This window comes from Marasmius oreades, chromosome 10 (genome assembly GCF_018924745.1).
Source record: "Marasmius oreades isolate 03SP1 chromosome 10, whole genome shotgun sequence".
Classification (NCBI taxonomy): Eukaryota; Fungi; Basidiomycota; class Agaricomycetes; order Agaricales; family Marasmiaceae; genus Marasmius; species Marasmius oreades.
The window spans coordinates 1621995-1642378 of NC_057332.1; the positions used below are offsets into that span (position 1 = coordinate 1621995).

At 47.5% G+C, this 20384-nt stretch overlaps 6 protein-coding genes across 6 annotated transcripts; 3 read left to right on the plus strand and 3 right to left on the minus strand.

Annotated features, from left to right (window-relative positions):
• Positions 1-107: 107 nt before the first annotated feature.
• On the plus strand, positions 108-7567 carry E1B28_002606 (uncharacterized protein). The gene is made up of 15 exons (XM_043159534.1): positions 108-952; positions 1004-1229; positions 1288-1752; positions 1821-2021; positions 2072-2343; positions 2401-4282; positions 4338-4490; positions 4552-4681; positions 4732-5189; positions 5246-5487; positions 5538-6104; positions 6161-6275; positions 6334-6946; positions 6998-7278; positions 7337-7567. The coding sequence occupies exons 1-15, from the start codon at positions 279-281 to the stop codon at positions 7361-7363; spliced, it is 6306 nt and encodes a 2101-aa protein (XP_043003137.1). The 5' UTR covers positions 108-278; the 3' UTR covers positions 7364-7567.
• A 91-nt stretch (positions 7568-7658) lies between these two features.
• On the plus strand, positions 7659-8988 carry E1B28_002607 (uncharacterized protein). The gene is made up of 4 exons (XM_043159535.1): positions 7659-7687; positions 7741-8294; positions 8348-8701; positions 8764-8988. The coding sequence occupies exons 2-4, from the start codon at positions 7755-7757 to the stop codon at positions 8938-8940; spliced, it is 1071 nt and encodes a 356-aa protein (XP_043003138.1). The 5' UTR covers positions 7659-7687; positions 7741-7754; the 3' UTR covers positions 8941-8988.
• Positions 8989-9001: 13 nt separating this feature from the next.
• E1B28_002608 (uncharacterized protein) lies at positions 9002-11409 on the minus strand (the record flags this gene model as incomplete). The annotated part of the gene is made up of 12 exons (XM_043159536.1): positions 9002-9291; positions 9348-9514; positions 9570-9626; positions 9689-9797; positions 9854-10018; positions 10069-10248; positions 10308-10506; positions 10558-10690; positions 10745-10838; positions 10889-10931; positions 10986-11250; positions 11312-11409. The coding sequence occupies 12 exons, from the start codon at positions 11407-11409 to the stop codon at positions 9002-9004; spliced, it is 1800 nt and encodes a 599-aa protein (XP_043003139.1).
• Positions 11410-11591: 182 nt separating this feature from the next.
• On the minus strand, positions 11592-12848 carry E1B28_002609 (uncharacterized protein; the record flags this gene model as incomplete). The annotated part of the gene is made up of 3 exons (XM_043159537.1): positions 11592-12060; positions 12109-12577; positions 12629-12848. 3 exons carry the CDS (start codon positions 12846-12848, stop codon positions 11592-11594), a joined length of 1158 nt encoding a protein of 385 aa, XP_043003140.1.
• A 231-nt stretch (positions 12849-13079) lies between these two features.
• On the minus strand, positions 13080-14291 carry E1B28_002610 (uncharacterized protein; the record flags this gene model as incomplete). The annotated part of the gene is made up of 2 exons (XM_043159538.1): positions 13080-13954; positions 14018-14291. 2 exons carry the CDS (start codon positions 14289-14291, stop codon positions 13080-13082), a joined length of 1149 nt encoding a protein of 382 aa, XP_043003141.1.
• Positions 14292-14314: 23 nt separating this feature from the next.
• Positions 14315-15392, plus strand: E1B28_002611 (uncharacterized protein). Its single transcript, XM_043159539.1, has 3 exons — positions 14315-14328; positions 14378-15174; positions 15243-15392. The coding sequence occupies exon 2, from the start codon at positions 14438-14440 to the stop codon at positions 15137-15139; it is 702 nt and encodes a 233-aa protein (XP_043003142.1). The 5' UTR covers positions 14315-14328; positions 14378-14437; the 3' UTR covers positions 15140-15174; positions 15243-15392.
• The last annotated feature ends 4992 nt before the right edge of the window (positions 15393-20384 follow it).

Below are 20384 nucleotides of genomic sequence, written 5' to 3' on the forward strand. Positions count from 1 at the left end.
CTCTATGGACGTGGGTTCACATATATAAGTGTTCAATTGGTGTACTACACAATGGCTTTTGTCCTTTACGTAGCGGTCCGCAAATGATTATGTAATCGAACCGTGAGTCTACCTCGTCAGCGTCCGACCTTTCTTCCCTCGTCGTTCTCGTCGTCCTCGAGCCATCCCTTGCCGTCACTGAAAACCGGTCTCGACTGCCTGACACGATTGGGCCCTCAAAATTAGCAACAGTTGGTCCTTCGCGGCGCTCGTTGACCCCATCTTCGAGGACCTCGCATATGGACAGCGCCCCAAATTCCACCAACATCCACACCATCGTCAAGGCACAAATCGTATTTCTTCTCTCTACCCTCACAGAGGACAATTTCGAACGTAACCAGCTGGAGATTCGCTCTCTTTCAGAGCAGCATGGCATAGAAACCTATCTTCACTTCATTCGCCGCCTCATCGTCCATTCCCACTCGAACTCTTCGTCGACGCTCACCTTTCGTCTTCTTACCCAAGAGATCCACCGTATTTCTCGAGATCCTTTCCTAGCTGACCGTTTTCGTGACGGTATTGACAAAGGCGAGGGCGAAATTTTCAGACATTTCGATCTAGTCCGATTCCTTGATCGCGTGTCGCTGCGCCCTTTGGAACGCCTCGTCCTCGCCGCCTCTATCGCTTCAGGCTCCACAAGAAAGGACCTTGTAACGCAGGCCACATCCATTATTCAGAACAACGTCGAGTTTGAAGACGCCGTCCTGAGCCTCTGCCACAACCCTTCCTTCGACCACGCAGACCTTTCCCCTCATCAGGTCGCAAAACTCATGTCCAATCTTCTCTCCGATCTCCCACAAGAGTCACCTGTCCTCGACCAGTCTCAACGACAAGCTCTCATCGTTGCTGCACAGACAAAGTATGGCCAAGAGACGGTTACTCCCATCCTACAGCGGATATTCCCTACAATGAGGTAAGCTCTATCATGTCCGCCAGAAACCTTCTAAATGAAGATCCCATCCAGCGTCCCTCCCGGCACAACTTTAATACAAGTTCTTCTGCAACTCGGTCCCGACATTACCAACGACCCAGATGTAGTCCGCGCATTATTTGTTCGTTTTGGTATCTCCGACACAAGCCCTCCACGAGATGAACAAGTCATCGAAATTGTAGCCACTCTCAGTCGGAAAGCCACCGAGGGCGCTACATTATGCGATGTTCCTGCTTTAATACGTGCTTTCAGTAACTTCGTAAGTTTCTCTCGTTGGCTGTCATTGAGATACGAATCCTCAGGTCGATGTCCGCCAGCATTCCTCCATTAATTGGGCCAATGTCATCAAGTCATTCGATCAACCAGAACGTCATGGCATCGACACGCCTACTCTCAAACTCCTCATCGCCATCCTCCTCAATAGCCCCCGTGACACAGATTCGCATGCAGTGACAGGTTTCTGGTCAATCTGGTCCAACTCCCTCTACCAACTCCGCCTCCTCGACGCCCTTCTTTCCCTACCTGCCGATACCTTTAACTTTGTTCATCTTCCCGGTCAAAGAATCGTCACGCTAGACGATGTTGTTGTCGCTAGCCCGACAATCAAATCATTGGCAGCCAATGTTCAGGGTCATACATGGAATTCTTTGGACCTTTTCCAAGTCTTGGTACGCATGGCCGACTCCGAATCTACGGAAATCCGAAACGTTGTTAGGGATATGTTGGATAAGGCAATAAAGATCAGCGCGGAACTGGTACACATGGGGTTGCTACAGGTCCCGGTACGTTTTTCACTCTTTGTCTCCTTTGTCCCCTTCCATTTGCGACTGAAGATCAACTTTGTTATCAGGATGCCCCGTGGAATGAAATTCGCTTAGAATACTCCCGGAAACTTTTGGCCATGTTTTTAGCTGGCCATACCAACCATCAGCTTGTCTTCATGAGGATATGGCAGGTCGACCCTGCCTACCTTGCAAATGCGTTCCGCGATTTTTACGAGGAGAATCAATTAAACATCACTCGCATCCTAGATGTGGCTCAAGACTTGAAGGTGGGCGGCACACTTTATTATCGAGCCGACCAATTAACACTTCTCCTCAGATCCTTGAGTCATTGCTGGAGGTCAGGCCTTTTGCTTTTGCTCTAGACCTCGCTTCCCTCGCTTCTCGGAGAGAGTATTTGAACTTGGACAAGTGGCTGATCGACAACGTTGCAGCGCACGGTGCGGAATTCTTGCACGCTGTCCTGGCGTTCCTTGAAGAAAAGATGCAAGTCGAGAAAACCATGCGCATCGCCGATCCGCCGCCAGAAAGTCGAACCATGACTCTCGGAGTCAACACCATTACCATCATTCTACGGATGTTGAGGGCTAAGTGAGTCTTTATTAGCTAACATCTAGGTGACAGTAATTGATGAATCCCATCTTACAGTCAGAACCAGATGGACGCAGACGATCAGCCATTCTGGAATGACGTGAAAAACCACTGCCTACAGGTTTACCCGCGTTTGATGAGCATGATTCTTGGTTCTGACGTAGAACCTGGTTATGCGGTGATCAACTACTCAGCCGAGATCGAGTCAGAGGTTGACAGCATCTACAGGCAGATGTATGATGAAAGTACCTCTATTGACGAAGTCATCTCGATGCTCCAGCAATACAAAGCCTCTGACAATACACGCGATCGTGAAATTCTCGCCTGCATGCTCCACTTCCTCTTCGACGAATACAAATTTTTCCAATCCTCATACCCCATGCGCGAGCTTCTGATGACCGGCTATCTATTCGGATCCCTCATTCAACACAAGCTTATCGATTACATCTCCCTCGGCATCGCAATCAGATACATCTTGGACGCCCTTGACTGTCCACCGGAGACTAACCTATTCAAGTTCGGAATCCAGGCTTTGTCCCAGTTTGAATCTCGTTTACAGGAGTGGCGGCCCTTGTGCGAGGCTTTGGCCAGGAATGCCAATCTTGCGGAGGCACGGCCAGACCTTGTAACCGTCTTGCAAAGGTACCTGGCATCGACGACTGATGGAGGACAATTAGATGCCCGGCCTGCTTCACTGGCATCTGAAGCTGTTTCGCCTGTGTTCACTGCGATTCAACCGGACCCAATTGGAGGGGAGATGGAGCAACCACCGGAAGAGTTGTCCGACAAGATCCTTTTCATCATCAATAATCTCGCACCCAGCAATTTCAATGCCAAGCTTTCGGAGATGCAAGAGTTGTTCGTAGATGACTACGCAAGGTGGTTCGCCAATTATCTGGTCGACCAGCGAATCAGCACCGAGCCAAATAACCATTCCCTGTATTTGCGTTTCCTTGACGCACTTGACAGGAAGCCATTGCACATGTTCATTCTGCATGAAACGCTTGTCAAATCGATGAACCTTCTGAACTCCGAGCGGACCTTGAGTTTGGGGTCGGAGCGTACCATGCTAAAAAACGTCGGAGGTTGGCTTGGTTCCATTACGCTCGCGAAGGATCAACCCATCAAGCATAAAAGTATTTCGTTCAAAGACATTCTCACAGAGGGGTATGATGCAGGCAGGACTATCGTCGCTATTCCCTTTGTCTGCAAAGTCCTCGAAGCAGGGTCCCGTTCGAAAGTATTCCGACCACCGAATCCTTGGCTCATGGGAATCATGAGTCTTCTGGCGGAATTATATTTCTTTGCAGATCTCAAGCTAAATTACAAGTTCGAAATCGAGGTGTTATGCACAAGCTTGGACATTGACTTGGATTCAGTGGAACCCAGCGCGGTTCTGAGGAACAGACCTACCGTTGATTCTTTGGCCGGACCTCCCTTACCGGAATATGTGGAAGACATCAACTCCTTGCCTATGGGAGGTTACGATCCTGTGTCTGGACAGCCCCCTTCTCAAAGCGACTCTCAGCAAGTACTGGGATTGACCGGGAGTGCTTCGGATCCCACGACAGAGCTCGGCCCCCTCATCGAAGCGATTCTGAACAATCTCGAAAGAAGTGTGCAGATCAACCGGCAGTTTTCGTCGTTAGATAACAGCCCGTCTTTCAGAAGGTCAGTTCAATTCGCAGTCTATCGTGCCGTTAGGGACATCATTTCGCCTGTGGTGGAAAGGTCTGTGACGATCGCGGGAATTTCAACGAGAGAGTTGGTTGCGAAGGACTTCGCTACAGAAGCCCACGAGGAGAGGTTGCGCAAGGCTGCACACTCCATGACACAGAAACTTGCAGGAAGTCTGGCATTGGTTACTTGCAAGGAGCCGTTAAAGGTCAGCCTCGCCTCTAATATTAGAACTTTGTTGCTCGAACAGGGCTTTGCTGAGGTAGGGTTTTCGGGCAGCTTACCGTGGGTTTTGATCGTTGATGCCTCGAATCCAGGTCTCCCAACAAGCCAACCTGATCGAGATTCTGGTGTCTGATAACCTGGAACTCGCGTGTGCGGCCATCGAAAAGGCTGCAATGGAACGCGCCGTGTCGGATGTCGACGAGGCATTTTCGGCTGCTTACGAGTCGCGTCGGCGACACAGAGAGGTAAGATTCAAACCTGTAATCTGGCGATGGATTCTTATGTCTTGTGTTTGAATCAATGCAGACCCGTCCTGGCCAAACTTATTGGGACTCAACTTCTCAGCCATCCACCTTCGCCATGTCGCTCCCCGAACCTCTCAGGATCAAGGCCTCTGGGGTGCAACCTGTTCAAGTCTCTGTGTATGAAGCATTTGGTAAGTCCCTATCGTTTCTCAGCTACCTTGTTAAACCGATCTTTTCAAAGGACCCCGCAAGGATACTATACAAAACCTCACTATGATAAATGCTAGCAGACCAGGCTCGACCATGCCTATCCACATTCCTGGCATATTCCCGCCTTCGCCTGCACCTCCTGATGCTATGAACATCACTGTTGGTCACCAAGAAGCCATGGAACGATTCCAAGTCATGGTTCGTGACCTTGAAGCATTGATCACACAACTTCCGATCCAGTCGTTGGTTCCTCTCCCAGTCAATCATGACGTTCGATTCCTTATCCGCAATATCCTAACATTGGCCGACAATGCTCATGAACGAGGACGCACGCCACTGGCAATGTCCCAAAAGATCGTGCAGTTATTGTACAAGACGCCAACCAATCTCGGACGTGAAGTCTTCGTGGCTTTGCTTGAAAGCCTCTGTCGCTCATTCGACGAGGTCGCGAAAGAAGCTATTACGTGGCTTCTGTACGCTGAAGACGAAGTGAGTGATTCACCCCACTGGCTGCCTTTTACAGACATGCTTACATATCTACATAGCGAAAATGGAACACCCCCGTAACCTACACTCTGTTGAGAAGTCAATTGATCAGTGTGTCCCCGTTGGATCAACAGCTTGCCAAAATGCTATTTATGAACCCTCGACCAAACTTGATGGACTATGTCGCAGGCTTGATTCGGGAATGCTTGACCAGCGAACCTCCCGTTGCTACCCAAAATCAATTTACGTTCTCCATCGATGTACTGACAACTCTCTCTGCGAACGGAAAAGCCAACGAAGAGTGAGCTTTTTAATGTTACATTTGCCGTTGTTATTTACCCGATTGAGTAGGGTTGACAAGTTGATTGACGACCTCCGGGGTGTCAGACGAGGGACCATTCGTCAACCATCCACCAAACCTGGAGTAGAAAACACCAAGGAAAAGTTGTACTTGAGCTTCCAAGGATGGGTCAACATATTCCAACGTTCCCATTCTCCCGAGAGGAATTTCGTTACTTATGTAACGCAGCTCACTCGGTTAGGTTTCGGAAAGGAAGACGAGGTTTCGTTACTCTTTTTCCGGGTCTGTGCGGAGTCCAGTGTCAACCACTACATGAAGTGCCTCGGCACAGAAGATTATGGTAGTGCCTTCATACAATTGGATGCCATGTCGCGTCTGATCGTCCTAATGATCAAATACCACGGTGATGCTTCGGGACATAATGAACAAATGAAAGTTCATTATCTAACCAAGATTCTGTCTATATTTGTTCTCGTTCTCGCAAACCTACACGAAGAACAAGGGCCCCGGTTCCAGCAGAAGCCCTTCTTCCGATTCTTCTCTAGCTTAATCAATGATTTCCATGCAATTGAATCGGCTCTTGGGACTGCATACTTTCATCTCTTGATTTGTATCAGGTGCGGATCGTCTTTTTCACGCTTCAAGCCGTTTCGCTGACAGCAGTGATATCTAGCGATGCCTTCAGCTCATTGCAACCTACCCACTTCCCTGGATTCTCGTTCTCCTGGATGTGTCTGATATCTCATCGATTGTTCATGCCTAAGCTGTTGCTCTCAGAGAACAGAGAGGTATGTTATGTTCGTTCCGCTTCAACTATCTTGAGCCGTCTAATGAATGATCCTTAAGGGATGGTCCGCTTTCCACAAGCTCCTGTTGTCCCTCTTCCGCTTTTTGGCGCCGTTCTTAAAAGATGCAGATCTCCAACCTGCAGCTCGAGACCTATACCGAGGAACATTACGTCTACTCCTCGTCCTTCTCCACGACTTCCCCGAATTCCTCAGTGAATATTATTTCACCCTGTGCGACGCTATTCCCGCTCGGTGCATTCAACTCCGCAACATCGTCCTTAGTGCTTTCCCGCGTACTATCGTTCTCCCTGACCCTCATCTCCGTTCTGTTTCTCTCGAAACCATGCCCGAAATGGGCCCCATTCCCCCCATCCTTTCTGACTTTACCTCCAGCTTGAAGAACTCTGATATTCGGGGCAATCTGGATCAATACTTGCTAAACCGGGGAGCTACCTCGTTCTTGATGTCGCTCAAAGAAAGACTACGACTCCCTAATAGCACCGAAGGAGCAACCGAAGGTTACAACCTCTCGCTAATAAACTGCCTTGTGATGTACATTGGAGTCTCCTCTGTTGCCCAAGCAAAGGCCAGAAGCGGTAGCTCAGACTTTATCTCTACTGAACCAGGTGTAGTTGCTCTACAGTATTTGGCCAACAATATGGACGTCGAAGGTGCGAATTATCAGTCTTCACGTCCTAACTTTTATTCATATATCTTTCCAGGGCAACACCACCTTCTCAGTGCAATGGTCCTTCATCTCCGATATCCCAACGCCCATACCCATTGGTTCAGTGCGCTCCTTCTCCATCTTTTCAATGAAGTACAGGACGATGTCTTCAGGGAGGTCATGACGAAGGTGTTGCTTGAAAGGTTTATCGTGCACCGTCCTCACCCATGGGGTGCCCTGGTTACATTCATCGAGCTGCTCAGGAATTCAAAATATGACTTTTGGAGCAAAGAATTCGTTCGGATTGCCCCCGAAGTTACAATGCTTCTTGAAAGCGTAAGGATCAGCTCAAATTTACGTTTTGTTTGGTGATATCTGAACAAAGATCATACAGGTTGCTACATCAATCCTCCAAGAGTAGACCAATGCCGATGCTTCCTTCTTCGGTTTTTCTCCTTCTGTCCGTGCCTCGTCTTCTCTAGTTTATTGTCTTTCTGCTATCTGCACATATATCTCCTCGTTTATTTGGGTTAACTGCCTCTTTACTGCACGCTGTATTGTAACATTTATTGTCCGCCCCTTTCAAGCGTTGAAAGGTGTAAAAAATACTGTTCTCAACTCAAAACAAGAGTAGACACATGCCAACACTTGCCTAAATTGCACAAACAAGTGCGCTGTACTGCTGGTGACGTTACTCTCACGCTAAAGCTTTGACGGTGTAATCATGATTGGAAGTTGCTGACTGGTGAGTTTAGTCAACCCTCTGATGATTGATTGGATGTCATATTTTGTTACGAGCACGATAATCTGTTATGAGACGTGCATCTCATATAAAAGGTCTCCTACTCTTCGCTCTACTCGCAATATTTCTCAGACTGCTACCACTGCCGATACACTCGCGAATTCTGACCGGATTTCTCCCAAGGATCATGCTGAACACCATCCCAACTACTGAGGCTGGGTGGCGGGCTTCCCTTGACGCTCTTCCTGCTACCCCCGACAATATCCCCGCGTTTTTCTTCGCCCATGGATCCCCGATGCTTGCATATCCCAACAGCAGCACAACTACCTCTGCCCGCGCTGGAATCCAAGCATGGCAGGGTCCGACCGGACCGCTCGCTAACTTCCTCCGAGATTTTGGTCCGACATTGTTGAAGAAGTACAATCCAAAGGGTATAGTGGTATTCAGCGCCCACTGGGAAACACTGGGGGAAAGGCTGGTCACAGACTACGGAGATGAGAATCCTCTCTTGATGGACTATTACGGATTCCCGGAAGCACTTTATCAGTTAAAATTCAAGTCTCGGGGGGACTCGACGTTGACCAAGAGGGTGGTACAGCTTTTCAAAGACGTGAGTCCCAAACTGCCTTTGCCCTCGCCATTCCTTACTTATTCTCGGTTCAGGCTGGGTACCTGACACGTACTACGACGAAACTGGAGCCGAGAGGCGAAGATGGAAGAGGGTTCCCCGGGCCTGGCCTTGACCACGGGGTTTTCGTCCCGTTCCGTATTATGTTTGGAGAAGAATTCACCGATCTTCCCATCGTGCAAGCATCTATCGACGCTAGTATGAGCCCTGAAGGTAATTGGAAGATCGGCAAAGCAGTAGCAGAACTCAGGAAAGACGGTATCCTAGTCCTTGCTGGCGGACTTCCGATACACAACCTGCGGGATTTTTCTTGTTTTCACCCTGATACGGCCCAACCCCTATATCACGAATTTCACAAAGCAATCGTCGATGCTGTACAAATACCTGAGGTATGACTGTCACGACGTGTCGTTCTCCAACAAGCAGGATTGACCGTCAATGAATGTTACAGGACGAATCGCGTAAGCGTGCACTGATGGCTCTCACTGCGCACCGCGGTTTTCGGCTCGCAAATCCCAGAGAAGATCACTTTGTACCGTTATACGTGGCGGCAGGGGCAGGTGAACAAGGTCGGGTTTCGGTTTTGAATGGCTTGTTTGGTATGGCTACAGTTGCATTTGGACTATGAACCATGGATGATGGAAATTGTTACATCGACTTCAGTAACCATTTTACGATAAGTACATGAGTCAGTTTACCGATTCATATCCACGTTCACGAAATAGCATTCCTTTTCTATGTTCCAATGAAAAGCGGCCTTCGTCGTCTGCGAGATTCGAACCAATCTGGCGTGCTCTTGCACGCACCGCGTTCATCGCCGTGCTGGCCTCGATAGGCACTCCGGGCGTTGCCAAACATACCTTCAGATAGTCGTGGGCCAGAAGCAAGTTGCCTTCTGGTGCTCGTGCATGATATTCTGCACACTCGACCATGGATCGCATCAATTGATCTGGAATGGGCTGCCCAAGCTTATAATGTCCTTCAAGGCATCGTGAATAGGAGACCTTTAAGTGCGCAGAAAAGAAAACTACTCACCTTCGGCCTCGAAAGCCTTTATAACACAATAATTACAATTTGCAACTTCCGCCAGATCGTCCAGTGCCCGATACGCCTTTGCTACTTTAAGATGCAAGGAAACCAACTGGCTTGTATTCGAGGTTCGCGCTATCATCCGTCTATAACAAGCAATGGCCTCTTGATACCTAGGGGATTGCTTGGAACGCGGTTCGCCAAAAAGTGGCAAAGTTCGTGACTCACCTCCCGAGAATCTCATAACAAGATGCCACCCCCTCCAACACTGAGGCTTCGTAAGATCTGTATCAAACGGAAACGAAACAATGAGCCTTAGAGATAGACTGGAATGGTGATTACCGCACATGAGAGCGTTCGCCTTTGAATAATAGTACAAAGCATACAGAGGCAAATTCAAGATCATGTATGCTTGCGCCATCCCACACCAAGGCTTATAGTCCTTTTTACTAAGGTCTAGAAAAACAAGATATGAATATATCAAACAAATCGACGAAGCGAATTTAACGCACCCAGCGCCTTTCTAAATGCCTCGATTGCAGCAGGCGGATTCCCTATCTCCATAAACACGAAACCCAGGTGTGTCCAGGCCTGAAGGCATGTTGGGTCAAGGCGAGTCGCCCGTTTTAGATACTTGACGGATTTTTCATGTTCCAACCGCATATGACATATGTTACCTGCAGATCAATCAAGGATAGTACAGTATGTGACAGTTGAACGCACGCACCAAGTAGACAGCATATCTCCGGTCGGTCTTTGTCTTTTTTACTAAATGTATCAGCCAACGCGGACAGCTTTTCCCGTTTTTGTGCTGCGTACAGAATGTCTGCATAGACATCGATGTCGTCAATGCGGTTGGGGTCCAGCTTAAGAATCTGTTCAAATTGATTCTCAGCTTTGCTAAGGGCTTGTCATCGAGGTGTTAGCAGAGATCAACACACTATGAAGACTGGGCGTAGGCCTCACCAGCGAGATTAAATAATGTCCTGGCCCGTTGGGTCATAACCCAAAGGCTGTTTGGAAATCGATTTCGGTCTAGCAGCTGTTCGCTAATTTTGAGGTCGAAAGCTGTCGGAGAATGGAGGTCGTTGTATGTTTTGAGGAGTAACATGTTAGGCAAAGGATGGTTTAGAGGAAGATTTAAACGTGTAATGGCCTTGGCCAACTAACATGGCGTTGTTTCAGCGCGAGAAAATCGTCAAAAATATGGCCCCACCTCTTCTTTGGTGTCAATGCAGCTTGCAAGGAGAAGCCACGCCGACCAGTTCCATGGATAAGCCGACAACGATTCGAGCAAGAGAGTTATCGCATCCTCTGTGCGGGAGAGGCGTTGGCAAAAGAGAGCTTTACTGGATGTGGAGCTAATGAGAGGGAATACAAGAACAAGCAAAGCAACGACTCACAGAAACTTCAGGAAGGGATCCTTGGAGTCTTCGATGATTTCGAGCAGTTCACCAATTGAATTGTTGATGGGAAGCGGCGGTTGAAATCGTGTGCCTATGAGGAGGAAATTAGATCTAAACATTCCCCCAAACTAAGTCGGTTACCGTCAGCCTTGTGCCAATCGGCCACAGCACTTTGTTCACTGATCTTTCAAAGTCAGTTCAGCAAGACGAATTTGGAAGCAAGCTGATGGTCACCTACGAGAAATTTTGAATAAACATACAGGAACACGCCTTTTGAACTTCGGCATCCTTTAGCAAAATGAGAAACGCGTAGATATTGGCGAGATTCCATGCATCTTCGAGCGGCTTCTATTTCATCCGATTCCTCGGCTTCCAGTGCTCGGTTCAAATCGAGGTGGTCGAATGATGTTGCGGTAGCGTTGGATAATGTTGGATCTGGGAGCCACGCGCCTATCATCGCGTCCTTGACTGTGCTCGGTACAGACATGAGTATTTCTGCCGACCTGGTCATTTTCTGTCTTTGATTCCAATGAAAAGACGATGATAAACGATGAGGCAACGCACCATTTAGACGCGACTTTCAATCCACGATCTCCAGTGTCTCGCACTGACCGCCTAATCTCTGAAAGCATTTTTGTATCCACTTCCAGTATCTGGTCCATTTTCAAAGTTTATTTGCGATAATCAAGGGACAAAAAGGGATTAGAAGGAATAAATGTGGATGGTTTTGTGCAAACGACCGCACAGGAAATATCTGAATTTCCCACGGATACCACGGTGCCGACTGTATTAACCCAATACTATCCTTTACAGCCTACTATTGAATATTGAGTACTTGAGTCTACTAGTTCCTCTGCTTGTCCCAGTTTGGGAAAAAAGGACTTTCATCGAGTTTCCTCTCTTTCCAATCTGCAGGAACTAATCCTTTATCTTCTTGTTCCTTTGCCCACTTCTCCAACGCAGGTAAGGCGACATGTTCCGTGTGCCACAATCCTTTATACTGCAAAATGGACGGTTTTCCCTCTCGTAATATCTTTAACAGAAGACGCGGAATGTAGGGCTCATTCCTGAAATCAGTCATGGGTGTGAAAAGCGCTTTGAAATTGAAGACGATCGCCTTCGACCTCGGTAATCTTCTGAGAGTTTGCCAATCGACCCGCAAATAAATGTCCTCGACCTTCATATCTGGACGCTGTCTAGTTTCACGTGCAATCATTTCGTGGGAACCAGGTAACACGAAGAGCGGCTGTCCGTCTTCTAAACCCCATGATCCCCGCTGAATAGGTTTATCGCAAGGCATATTAGAGAAGAACCTGGAAGTAGATTCATAAGCGTTATCGCCCCGAGATTGACTCAGTCACCTGTCCATCGAGAACTTCATTTTCTCTGCATAGTCTGGAACGGGGGCATGTATCTCATGGAGCGGTTTCCCTATCTTCGTTCCGAGATTCCATCCAACTGCCGAACAAGACACCCCAGCACAAAGAACATACAACCCCGTCCTGGGATCCTCCATTGGGATAAGAAAGTCTTCAGGAACATTTTCATTTAGAAAAACGAGAGGGTGTATTCTGTTCGTATCGGTTGTGGTTTCGAGGATGCGGTTGACAAAGGTGCCCGTTCGATGATGGTACTGAAACTGGTTGGGATATCGAGCACAGAGGAATTGAATCACCATTTCCATCAGCTCCCGACATGCTAGCTCGCTTCCAGGAAGAGCGTTAATGATAGCCGTACCATGCTGAGCGTGCAGTGTCTTTCTCTGAGTAATACGTTCACGATAGGTTGATTCGAGCTCCAACCACCAATCAGGCTCCATAGACATCAGTGCTAAATGCCTTATTAGTTATCGAGATATTTGGAGAAGCGAAAACGACGTACACATGTTCTGGTGGTACTCCCACCGAAAAGGGCGATACGGCCTAGGCTTGGCCTTGTCAATGTCAAAGTCGGGCAGCGGTGTTGGCGCTGGGACACCAGATAGCTCGAAGTAGTCTATTTGTTGAGACGTTCGGAGCTTCCTGGCGATGACAAAAACGACTAGGATAGCCAGCGTGAAACCGAGGGCGACGTGGGGAGTGGGCGAATTGAGGGCGTTCATAATTGTGAGGGTTGTGGACAAAAGCTTACTGAAATGAATTTATTAGCCGAGTAATCTCTCAGGCGTATTGACTGTATACGCTTGAGTTTCGCCATCTGACTTGTGCGTAATTCACCATGGAGTTGGCTGATACCGCAGTGTGAAAGAGTATATAATGTCGCATGGTTGATAAAGATAATAAAGGACGGCATTTCCAGTTGTCCAAATCATTTGACTATGGTCCAATCCACATCATGTATCTTCCAATAGAACTTCTCGTAAACTTCTGACAACTCTCTTGGCAGTAATCTCGAGTTTTTCTTCCCGAGGTCTGGAAAGTTCTACCAAATTCTTCTTCAAGGTGCGACCCCCGTCCTTCGGACCAGTGATGCTCAAACTCAATGCACCAAAGTCTTGCCCTTGGAATGACCCCGCCGTCGTGGTAGTAATGATCAAGACAAGCCCCACCTTCCGAGGAGAGAAAGAAACAGATAATTGAGCAAATGGGAGCGGCTCCGGATCGGATGGTTGACTCGTTTGGCCTTGGACCTGTTGTCCGTCAAAGGTAGGCGTCAATGGTGACGGAGGCGTTTTGGACGTGGAACGACGACGTATCTTGTCTTTGGCTAGGGCAAGATACGACGACTTGGAGAAAGGGTTGAAAGAAGGTTTCGTCGGAGAAGCTGATTGTGAGGAAGTAGGATGAACCGAGGCTCCAGGAACTGGAGTGTCTTCCAATACTATCCTTGGATTTGGGGTTAGATCATCTGCCGTCATAGGAGGTGAAGGAGACGGTGGCGGCCGTTCACCCGTGTAAATAAGGCCAGCTTTCTCTCCTTCTTCTCTGATTAGATCCTCCAGCCGACTCCTTGGCTGTGCTAGATCGAATAGGTCTTTATACGCTTCTTCCCGTGGGAGATGGAGTGAGGTTGCGTCAAGGTAAAGGTCTTCGTGTGCCAGAAGAGCAATGAAATGGTCGAGCGTAGAAAGCTCCCTATGATTGGCTATGATGATGGAATCCGACCCGACCCCGGCCAGGTCAGACGGGAATGGATCCGATGTATATGGTGGGCGAATGAGAGAGTCATACGCCGGTATATAAGTTGAACGCAGGATATGCATACTCGCTGGAAGTCAAACAAAGAATAAGTCGAACGACACCTCTGAGAAAACCATACAGCAGAACATACCGATATAGATCGCCCTGTTAACTAGCCTCAGAGAAGTGACCATCCAATGCAGATTCTCTCTTTGCCTTTCCAACTTACTTTGCCCGTCATAGAGACCGTCTGATTGAGGGAAAGTGGAGTAAACTATCTGAAGTAGGATGTGCGCTGGCAATGTAGAGAAGCTTGCCCTCTGAGCTCTAAGACTCGATTTGGCTGGGATAGCTGAGAAAGGGGGCGGCGGCGGTTGCAGAAGATACGGCGGAGGAGGATCCATGGACTTGCTGTCGATGATCATTTCAGCTCTAAATCGGTGAGAAAAAGAACTGCGCCTGGTGAGTAATGTGGCCAAGCAACCTGAGTATATCTATAATTAATCCGCAGTAATCTGCGTGCCGGCGACCCGCCAGCCAGTACTACACTTGTCCACTGACCATCACTATCATGCCCACTACTAAATCTTCCACGCTCTTTTCTCGTTCTAATCCTGTTCCATTCTCAAACATAACCAATGTGCAGGACGTTTCCGTGCCTTCGCAAATCAAGAAACAAGCTTCGCAGGACCCCGCCAACGTACAGGACTTCTGTCTCCACAATGATCCTTTTCACTCCATGTCTGATTCTTACTACTGCTCTGAACTTGAAACTATGTTTGGCTTCGCGTTCTTCGAAGACCTCGATAACTTTTCTGTGTATCGTCGCGGTGGCCAAACTCTCTCAGTGGCTTCAAGATCGGTTTCTCGCTCACCAGAGGTGTTTAGGCTCGAAGAAGTTCTTGGAGGGGAAGAGGCGAGCTGTGACTTGGTAGAAACGGATGTGGAACGGACACCGATGTGCGAGTCCCCGGTCATACTCTTACCACCAGTTTCCAAGGCTTTGCTTGGGATCGTAGTCACTCCTCCTACTCCCACTAAACCAGATTGTAATCATCAGCAAAAGCGCATTAACTCAACGTTCTGGATATCTGATAACGACTGGAATGCGTCCGGCGATGCTGCCTCAGAATCGGACTCGGATACGACCAGTGTTGATGTCTTTGATTGGAATGCCCCTGGTGACGCAATACTCGAGTTTCAGACATGGGACGTCTACGGAGGAATTGCGATGGATTTCCACGACAGCCATGAGGCGGAGTGTAGTTCGTAGAAGCGACAACATGTTTGCGATATGAGGGACGGTTGGTACGCCATTCATGTTCATGGCGAGCTACGACTGATAACGACCTGACGTATTATGTCTGGAACTATAGTACTAAATTCACGCTCGTTTTCTAGTATCACGTTCAGTGAGTATTGTAGAGGCGTGTATGCTCGTGTGTCATTACATTTGATTCCTTCCTTCGAAATTGAGGTCACACATAATCTTACAAGTCTTTTCTCCAACTCCTCATTCTTCTCCAGACATGGGTGCTATGATATCATTTATGGGGTGGGAACGCTCGGTCATCATCTAAAATTTATTGAAAACGGCCTACAGTTATTGAAACAGCTGTCGATCTCCCTCCGAGTCTTTCGATGTATGCTACCTCTTCGCGGCTGAGTTGTAGTACATTTATGTTGGTGTCTTTCTTGTGGACATAGTCTAGAGCCGTCACTGGATCAGCATCATAGACCGGGATCGAACTGAGTGGCTTCGAGGGGAGAGCTGGGCTTATACTACTATCAGCACAAGCAGCCTATTGTGGCAAGTGGTATACTAGAATGCAAACCTTTTGCAAATCTCTGGGAATTTTCTCTGCTGTCGCTGATTCCGATAACATGCGCAATCTACAGTAGTGTTCTCATCAGTTCAGGCTAGTGCCAGTTTGAAACTGAACTGTGAACTGAATTGCCAAAATGGTTCCATAAACGGTTTGCCAAAAAAACAAAATATAGAACGGTTTCGGCCCAAGAAACCTTGTTTTCGAACCATGTGACCCAATGGGTCACTTGTACCTATTAGTCACAAGAAATATCACATCACTGTCACATTAAGTGATGTTATTTGCCATCATTGTCACAGAAAGTTTAATATATTTTCACTTACTCAGGAACTGCAGTTTAACCAGTTTGGGTCAGGTTTTCGGCCTGAACCGTGTCCCTGAATGGTTCCTGCTGACCCATCAAAGCCCAAACTGGTACAAACTGTGCTGAACTGAACCGAATGCACATACAATCAAGGGAGATATCATGTGAAATGGGTCGATTCATAGGAAAGTACTCCTAATCTTAGAGAAGGGGTCATTAGTATAAGAGTACAACCCTTTCTATTAGATAGGTATATAAGGAGTACTTAGTGGTAGATAGTTCCCTAGAATTTGATCTCCTTTGTCCTTTGTTCTTTGTTCTTTGTCCTTTGTCCTTTGTCCTTTGTCCTTTGTCCTCTGTCCTTTATCCTTGGTTCTCCTTTATCCTTTCCTATCCTTACTGTTACATCCATGCCGGACCGACGCGTCACAATCACTTTCATTCTATTTTTTCTTACTCCACTTACCTTAATCTCTGTACTACCCATTAAAGCCTAGACTATTGGCTTGGGAGTCGGCGGTCCGAATGCGGATCTGACTATTGGATCCGTCTTGGACCTTGTACATTTCTATCCTATATAAGATGTACGACTTAGTAGTTACATTCTTTAGAATTAAACTCGACTCTGGTTTCCCAGTGACCTGGTCTAAGGCAGCTCGACTCAGGGAGCTGTTGTCCAATAACTTTGGCTACTGTCAAGACTCCGTCATTCTCCTCACTATCTTCTCCGCTCTCCTCGTCACTCTCCGACACATCCCGATCAACTCCATTTCCTCCCTCTCTTCATCTTAGATCATTTCTCTTCTAGTATATCTTTCAGTACATATCTTATATCTTATCTTATCATTTCTGTTATCAGTTCCATTCGGTTCCGAGTCATTCCGCACGTCCTTAACAGTAGTTTAATTCTTTTTCTTGAGTCGAAATGTCATTCACTCCGGACGATGTCTCTGATCAGTTCAAGATCTTCGATTCTATGTTTCCTTCCCATCCTACTCTGATTATGACCCATGTCGGGTCTCATCTTTGTATATCCCATCTTCAAGTTCCCAGTTCTTCACAAAGGGTCAGTAGCATTTATGCTTCTGATTCCAACGACCCATGCAATACTTTACTATCTCCGAGCAAACTCCAAGGTACCGTCAATCGTCCCCGACGCTCTTCCAGCAATCGCAGCTCCAACCAACGCACCCCCCGACAATCTCCGATCATCTCTGAAATGCACATTGAGGAGGTTCTGGAGACACCGAGGAGGAATAAAGGCAAGGGTAGAGCAGATGACGACGAGGATGAATCTTTTGACGATGGTACTGACCCCGACGAGGATCCGTCGGATCCTCCGATCGGTGGCTCAGGAGGTGGTGGTCATGGTCCACCACAAGACGGCGGAGCCGAGGGTTTCTTTTCGGCTTATGCTACCTACCTCACCACTCACAATCTTCTGCTTCAGCAAATGCTATGTGAAAAAGCAAAACTGAAGAAAGGTGCCAAACCGAAGGACCCCGAAACCTTCAACGGCTCCGACCCCACCAAACTCAAAAACTTCCTCACTGGTCTACAACTCCAGTTCAATTATTTCTCCAAGTCCTTCGTTGACTCCACTTCCGAAGTCAACTATGGACTTTCCTTCCTCCGTGGTATAGCTCTCGACTGCTTTGAACCTGATTTGTTAGGTAGTGAGTTTTCCGAGCTGGATCCGCCGGCTTGGATGGTTAGCTACAGAGCTTGGGTAGTAGAACTCCAAACTAACTTTGGTCAAGTGGATGCCGCCGGAGAAGCGGCGGATAAGTTGGATTACTTGGTTATGCAGTCGAACGAGAAGATCGCGCCGTATATTACTAAATTCAACAACATCGCAGCTAAAATTGGTTATAGCGACTCCGCTCTTCAGCATGCCTTTTACAAGGGTCTTCCTGAACGTCTAAAGGACAGAGTTAGTAACATCGCCGGCAGGAAGCTGGTGTTGTATCATCCTCTCAAAGCGGCTGCTAAAGCCGTAGATCTTTGCTATTGGCAGCGCGAGGCTGAAAAATCCTGAGCTAACCGCCAGTCCAACTCCAACTCCAATTCCAGCTCTACTCTGAAACAATCCTCTTCCTCTACCTCTACTTCCAACAATAACTCCTCTTCCTCTTCGCAATCCAAGTCCAAGCTGAAAGGCAAAGGACAGACCTCGAACTCTTCCACTTCCAACACTTCCGCTTCGGCCTCGGCCGCTCCCCATCTCCCATTCTTGGAGAAGTTAGGAATGGATGGAAAACTCAACGCCGACGAGAAGGCCCGACGGTTGAAGGAAGGGTTGTGTAGTTACTGTGGGTTGGGTAAACATAAAGTTGAGGATTGTCAAAAGAAGAAGACTAATCAGACTGTGAAGGATGCTAAAGCCTGTGCAGCGACAGTTTCTTCTACTCCGGAGAAGGCCAAGTCCAACGAGAAGTTGGGAAACTAGGCTGCAACTCCGATGCCTCAACACAAGCTCGGAGTTGCACTGCACCGGATTGTGTCTATCCTGAGGTTACACTCAACGCAGCTGCGCTCTCTTCTTCTAATTTGCTTACGGTTCCTCTTACATCCGATACATATAATTTCTTGGCCTTCTTCCCATTGCTTTATTGATAAAGGCTTTGTGACAAAGAATCTAGTACATACAATACCTATTTCACCTATATCTTTACGATTACTTGACGGTTCCATCGGCTCCGTTATTACATCATCTGCCTTGCTTCTGATGAAGTTCTCTACAGGCAAAACCATTCTAATCGACTTTTATGTCACTTCTCTAGATTCTACTTGCAACTTAGTTCTGGGATACAACTGGCTCAACCGCTACAATCCGTTGATTGACTGGTCTGAAAACAGTATCACTTTCCGAACCAACACGCTTCCGAATCTGGCTGACCGTCCGACTTTCTCTGTCGAGGACTCAGACAAATCCATTCCGGCGGGCCTGAGCAAACGCCAACAGGCTAAACTCCGCTATGCTTCTAAAACTTCTCACTTTTCTTTTGAGCCTATTTACTCCTATACAGATCTTCTTAACACTCCTTCCAACTCGACTCCGCTGGTTTCCATCATCTCCGCTCATGCTTACTTGAACGCTACGAAGCAATCAGGTGCGCGATCTTATACCATGCAGATGGTAGACACAATGGAAAAGTCGATGACCGGAAGAGCCTTGGATTTATCTGATGAGGATCTTGCATGTATTCCTACGGAGTATCATGAGTTCGCTGATGTTTTCTCCAAGTCGAAAGCCGGGGAACTCCCCCCGCATAGACCTTACGATATTAAAATCAATCTAGAGGATGGTTCGAATCTGTTAAGGACGTGCAGAATGACTTGGAACCAACGGAACCGAAGGGAGAAACGATAAGATAAGATATAAGATATGTACTGAAGGATATACTAGATGAAGAATAATCTAAGATGAAGAGAGGAAAGAAACGGAGTTGATTGGAGTGTGTCGGGGAGCGACGAGGAGAGTGAAGGAGATAGGGAAGAGAATGACGGAGTCTTGACAGTAGCCGAAGTTATTGGACAACGGCTCCCTGAGTCGAACTGCCTTAGACCAGGTCACTGGGAAACCAGAGTCGAGTTTAATTCTAAAGAATGTAACTACTAGGTCATACATCTTATATAGGATAGAAATGTACAAGGTCCGAGACGGATCCAATAGTCGGATCCGCATTCGGACTGCCGACTCCCAAGCCGATAGTCTAGGCTTTAATGGGTAGTACAGAGATTAAGGTAAGTGGAGTAAGTAAGAATAGAATGAAGTGATTGTGACACATCGGTCCGGATCGGTCCGGCATGGATGTAACAGAATCTGCCTTACGGACCGATCTACTCTCTTTCCACAGCTGAACTCAAAGCACTTCGAGACTTCATAGACGAACATCTCAGTGCTGGACTCATCACTCCTTTGAAATCCCCTTATGGTGCTCCAGTTCTTTTTGTCAAGAAGAAGTCTGGTGATCTCTGCCTATGCATCGACTTCCGTGGCCTAAACAAGATCACGAAGAAAGACCAGTATCTGCTTCCTCTTATATCTGACCTTCTAGACTCACCTCAGAGGGCTCAGATTTACACCAAGCTAGACTTACGTCATGCTTATCATCTCATCTGGATCGCTGCCAGAGACAAACCAAAAACCGCTTTCAGGACTCATTATGGATCCTTCGAATGGCATGTTATGCCGGAAGGTTTAACCAATGCTCCATCTGTTTTTCAACGCTTTGTTAACGATATTTTCTCTGACATGCTTGATGTCAATGTCCTTGTTTATTTGGATGACATCCTTATTTACTTGGACGACCTCAAATCCCATCGGGAGCATGTTAAGGAAGTACTCCGTAGACTCCAAAAGAACGGACTCTACTGTAAAG

What these genes read in the sequence shown, in the direction of transcription:
- E1B28_002606 (XM_043159534.1), top strand. Translation starts at nt 279, where the DNA reads ATGGACAGCGCCCCAAATTCCACCAACATCCACACCATCGTCAAGGCA. An exon ending in CGGATATTCCCTACAATGAG is followed by an intron (nt 953 to 1,003) that starts GTAAGCTCTATC and finishes GATCCCATCCAG; the next exon opens with CGTCCCTCCCGGCACAACTT. An exon ending in TTACAATGCTTCTTGAAAGC is followed by an intron (nt 7,279 to 7,336) that starts GTAAGGATCAGC and finishes AAGATCATACAG; the next exon opens with GTTGCTACATCAATCCTCCA.
- E1B28_002607 (XM_043159535.1), top strand. Translation starts at nt 7,755, where the DNA reads ATGAGACGTGCATCTCATATAAAAGGTCTCCTACTCTTCGCTCTACTC. An exon ending in TGGTACAGCTTTTCAAAGAC is followed by an intron (nt 8,295 to 8,347) that starts GTGAGTCCCAAA and finishes TTCTCGGTTCAG; the next exon opens with GCTGGGTACCTGACACGTAC. An exon ending in ATGCTGTACAAATACCTGAG is followed by an intron (nt 8,702 to 8,763) that starts GTATGACTGTCA and finishes TGAATGTTACAG; the next exon opens with GACGAATCGCGTAAGCGTGC.
- E1B28_002611 (XM_043159539.1), top strand. Translation starts at nt 14,438, where the DNA reads ATGCCCACTACTAAATCTTCCACGCTCTTTTCTCGTTCTAATCCTGTT.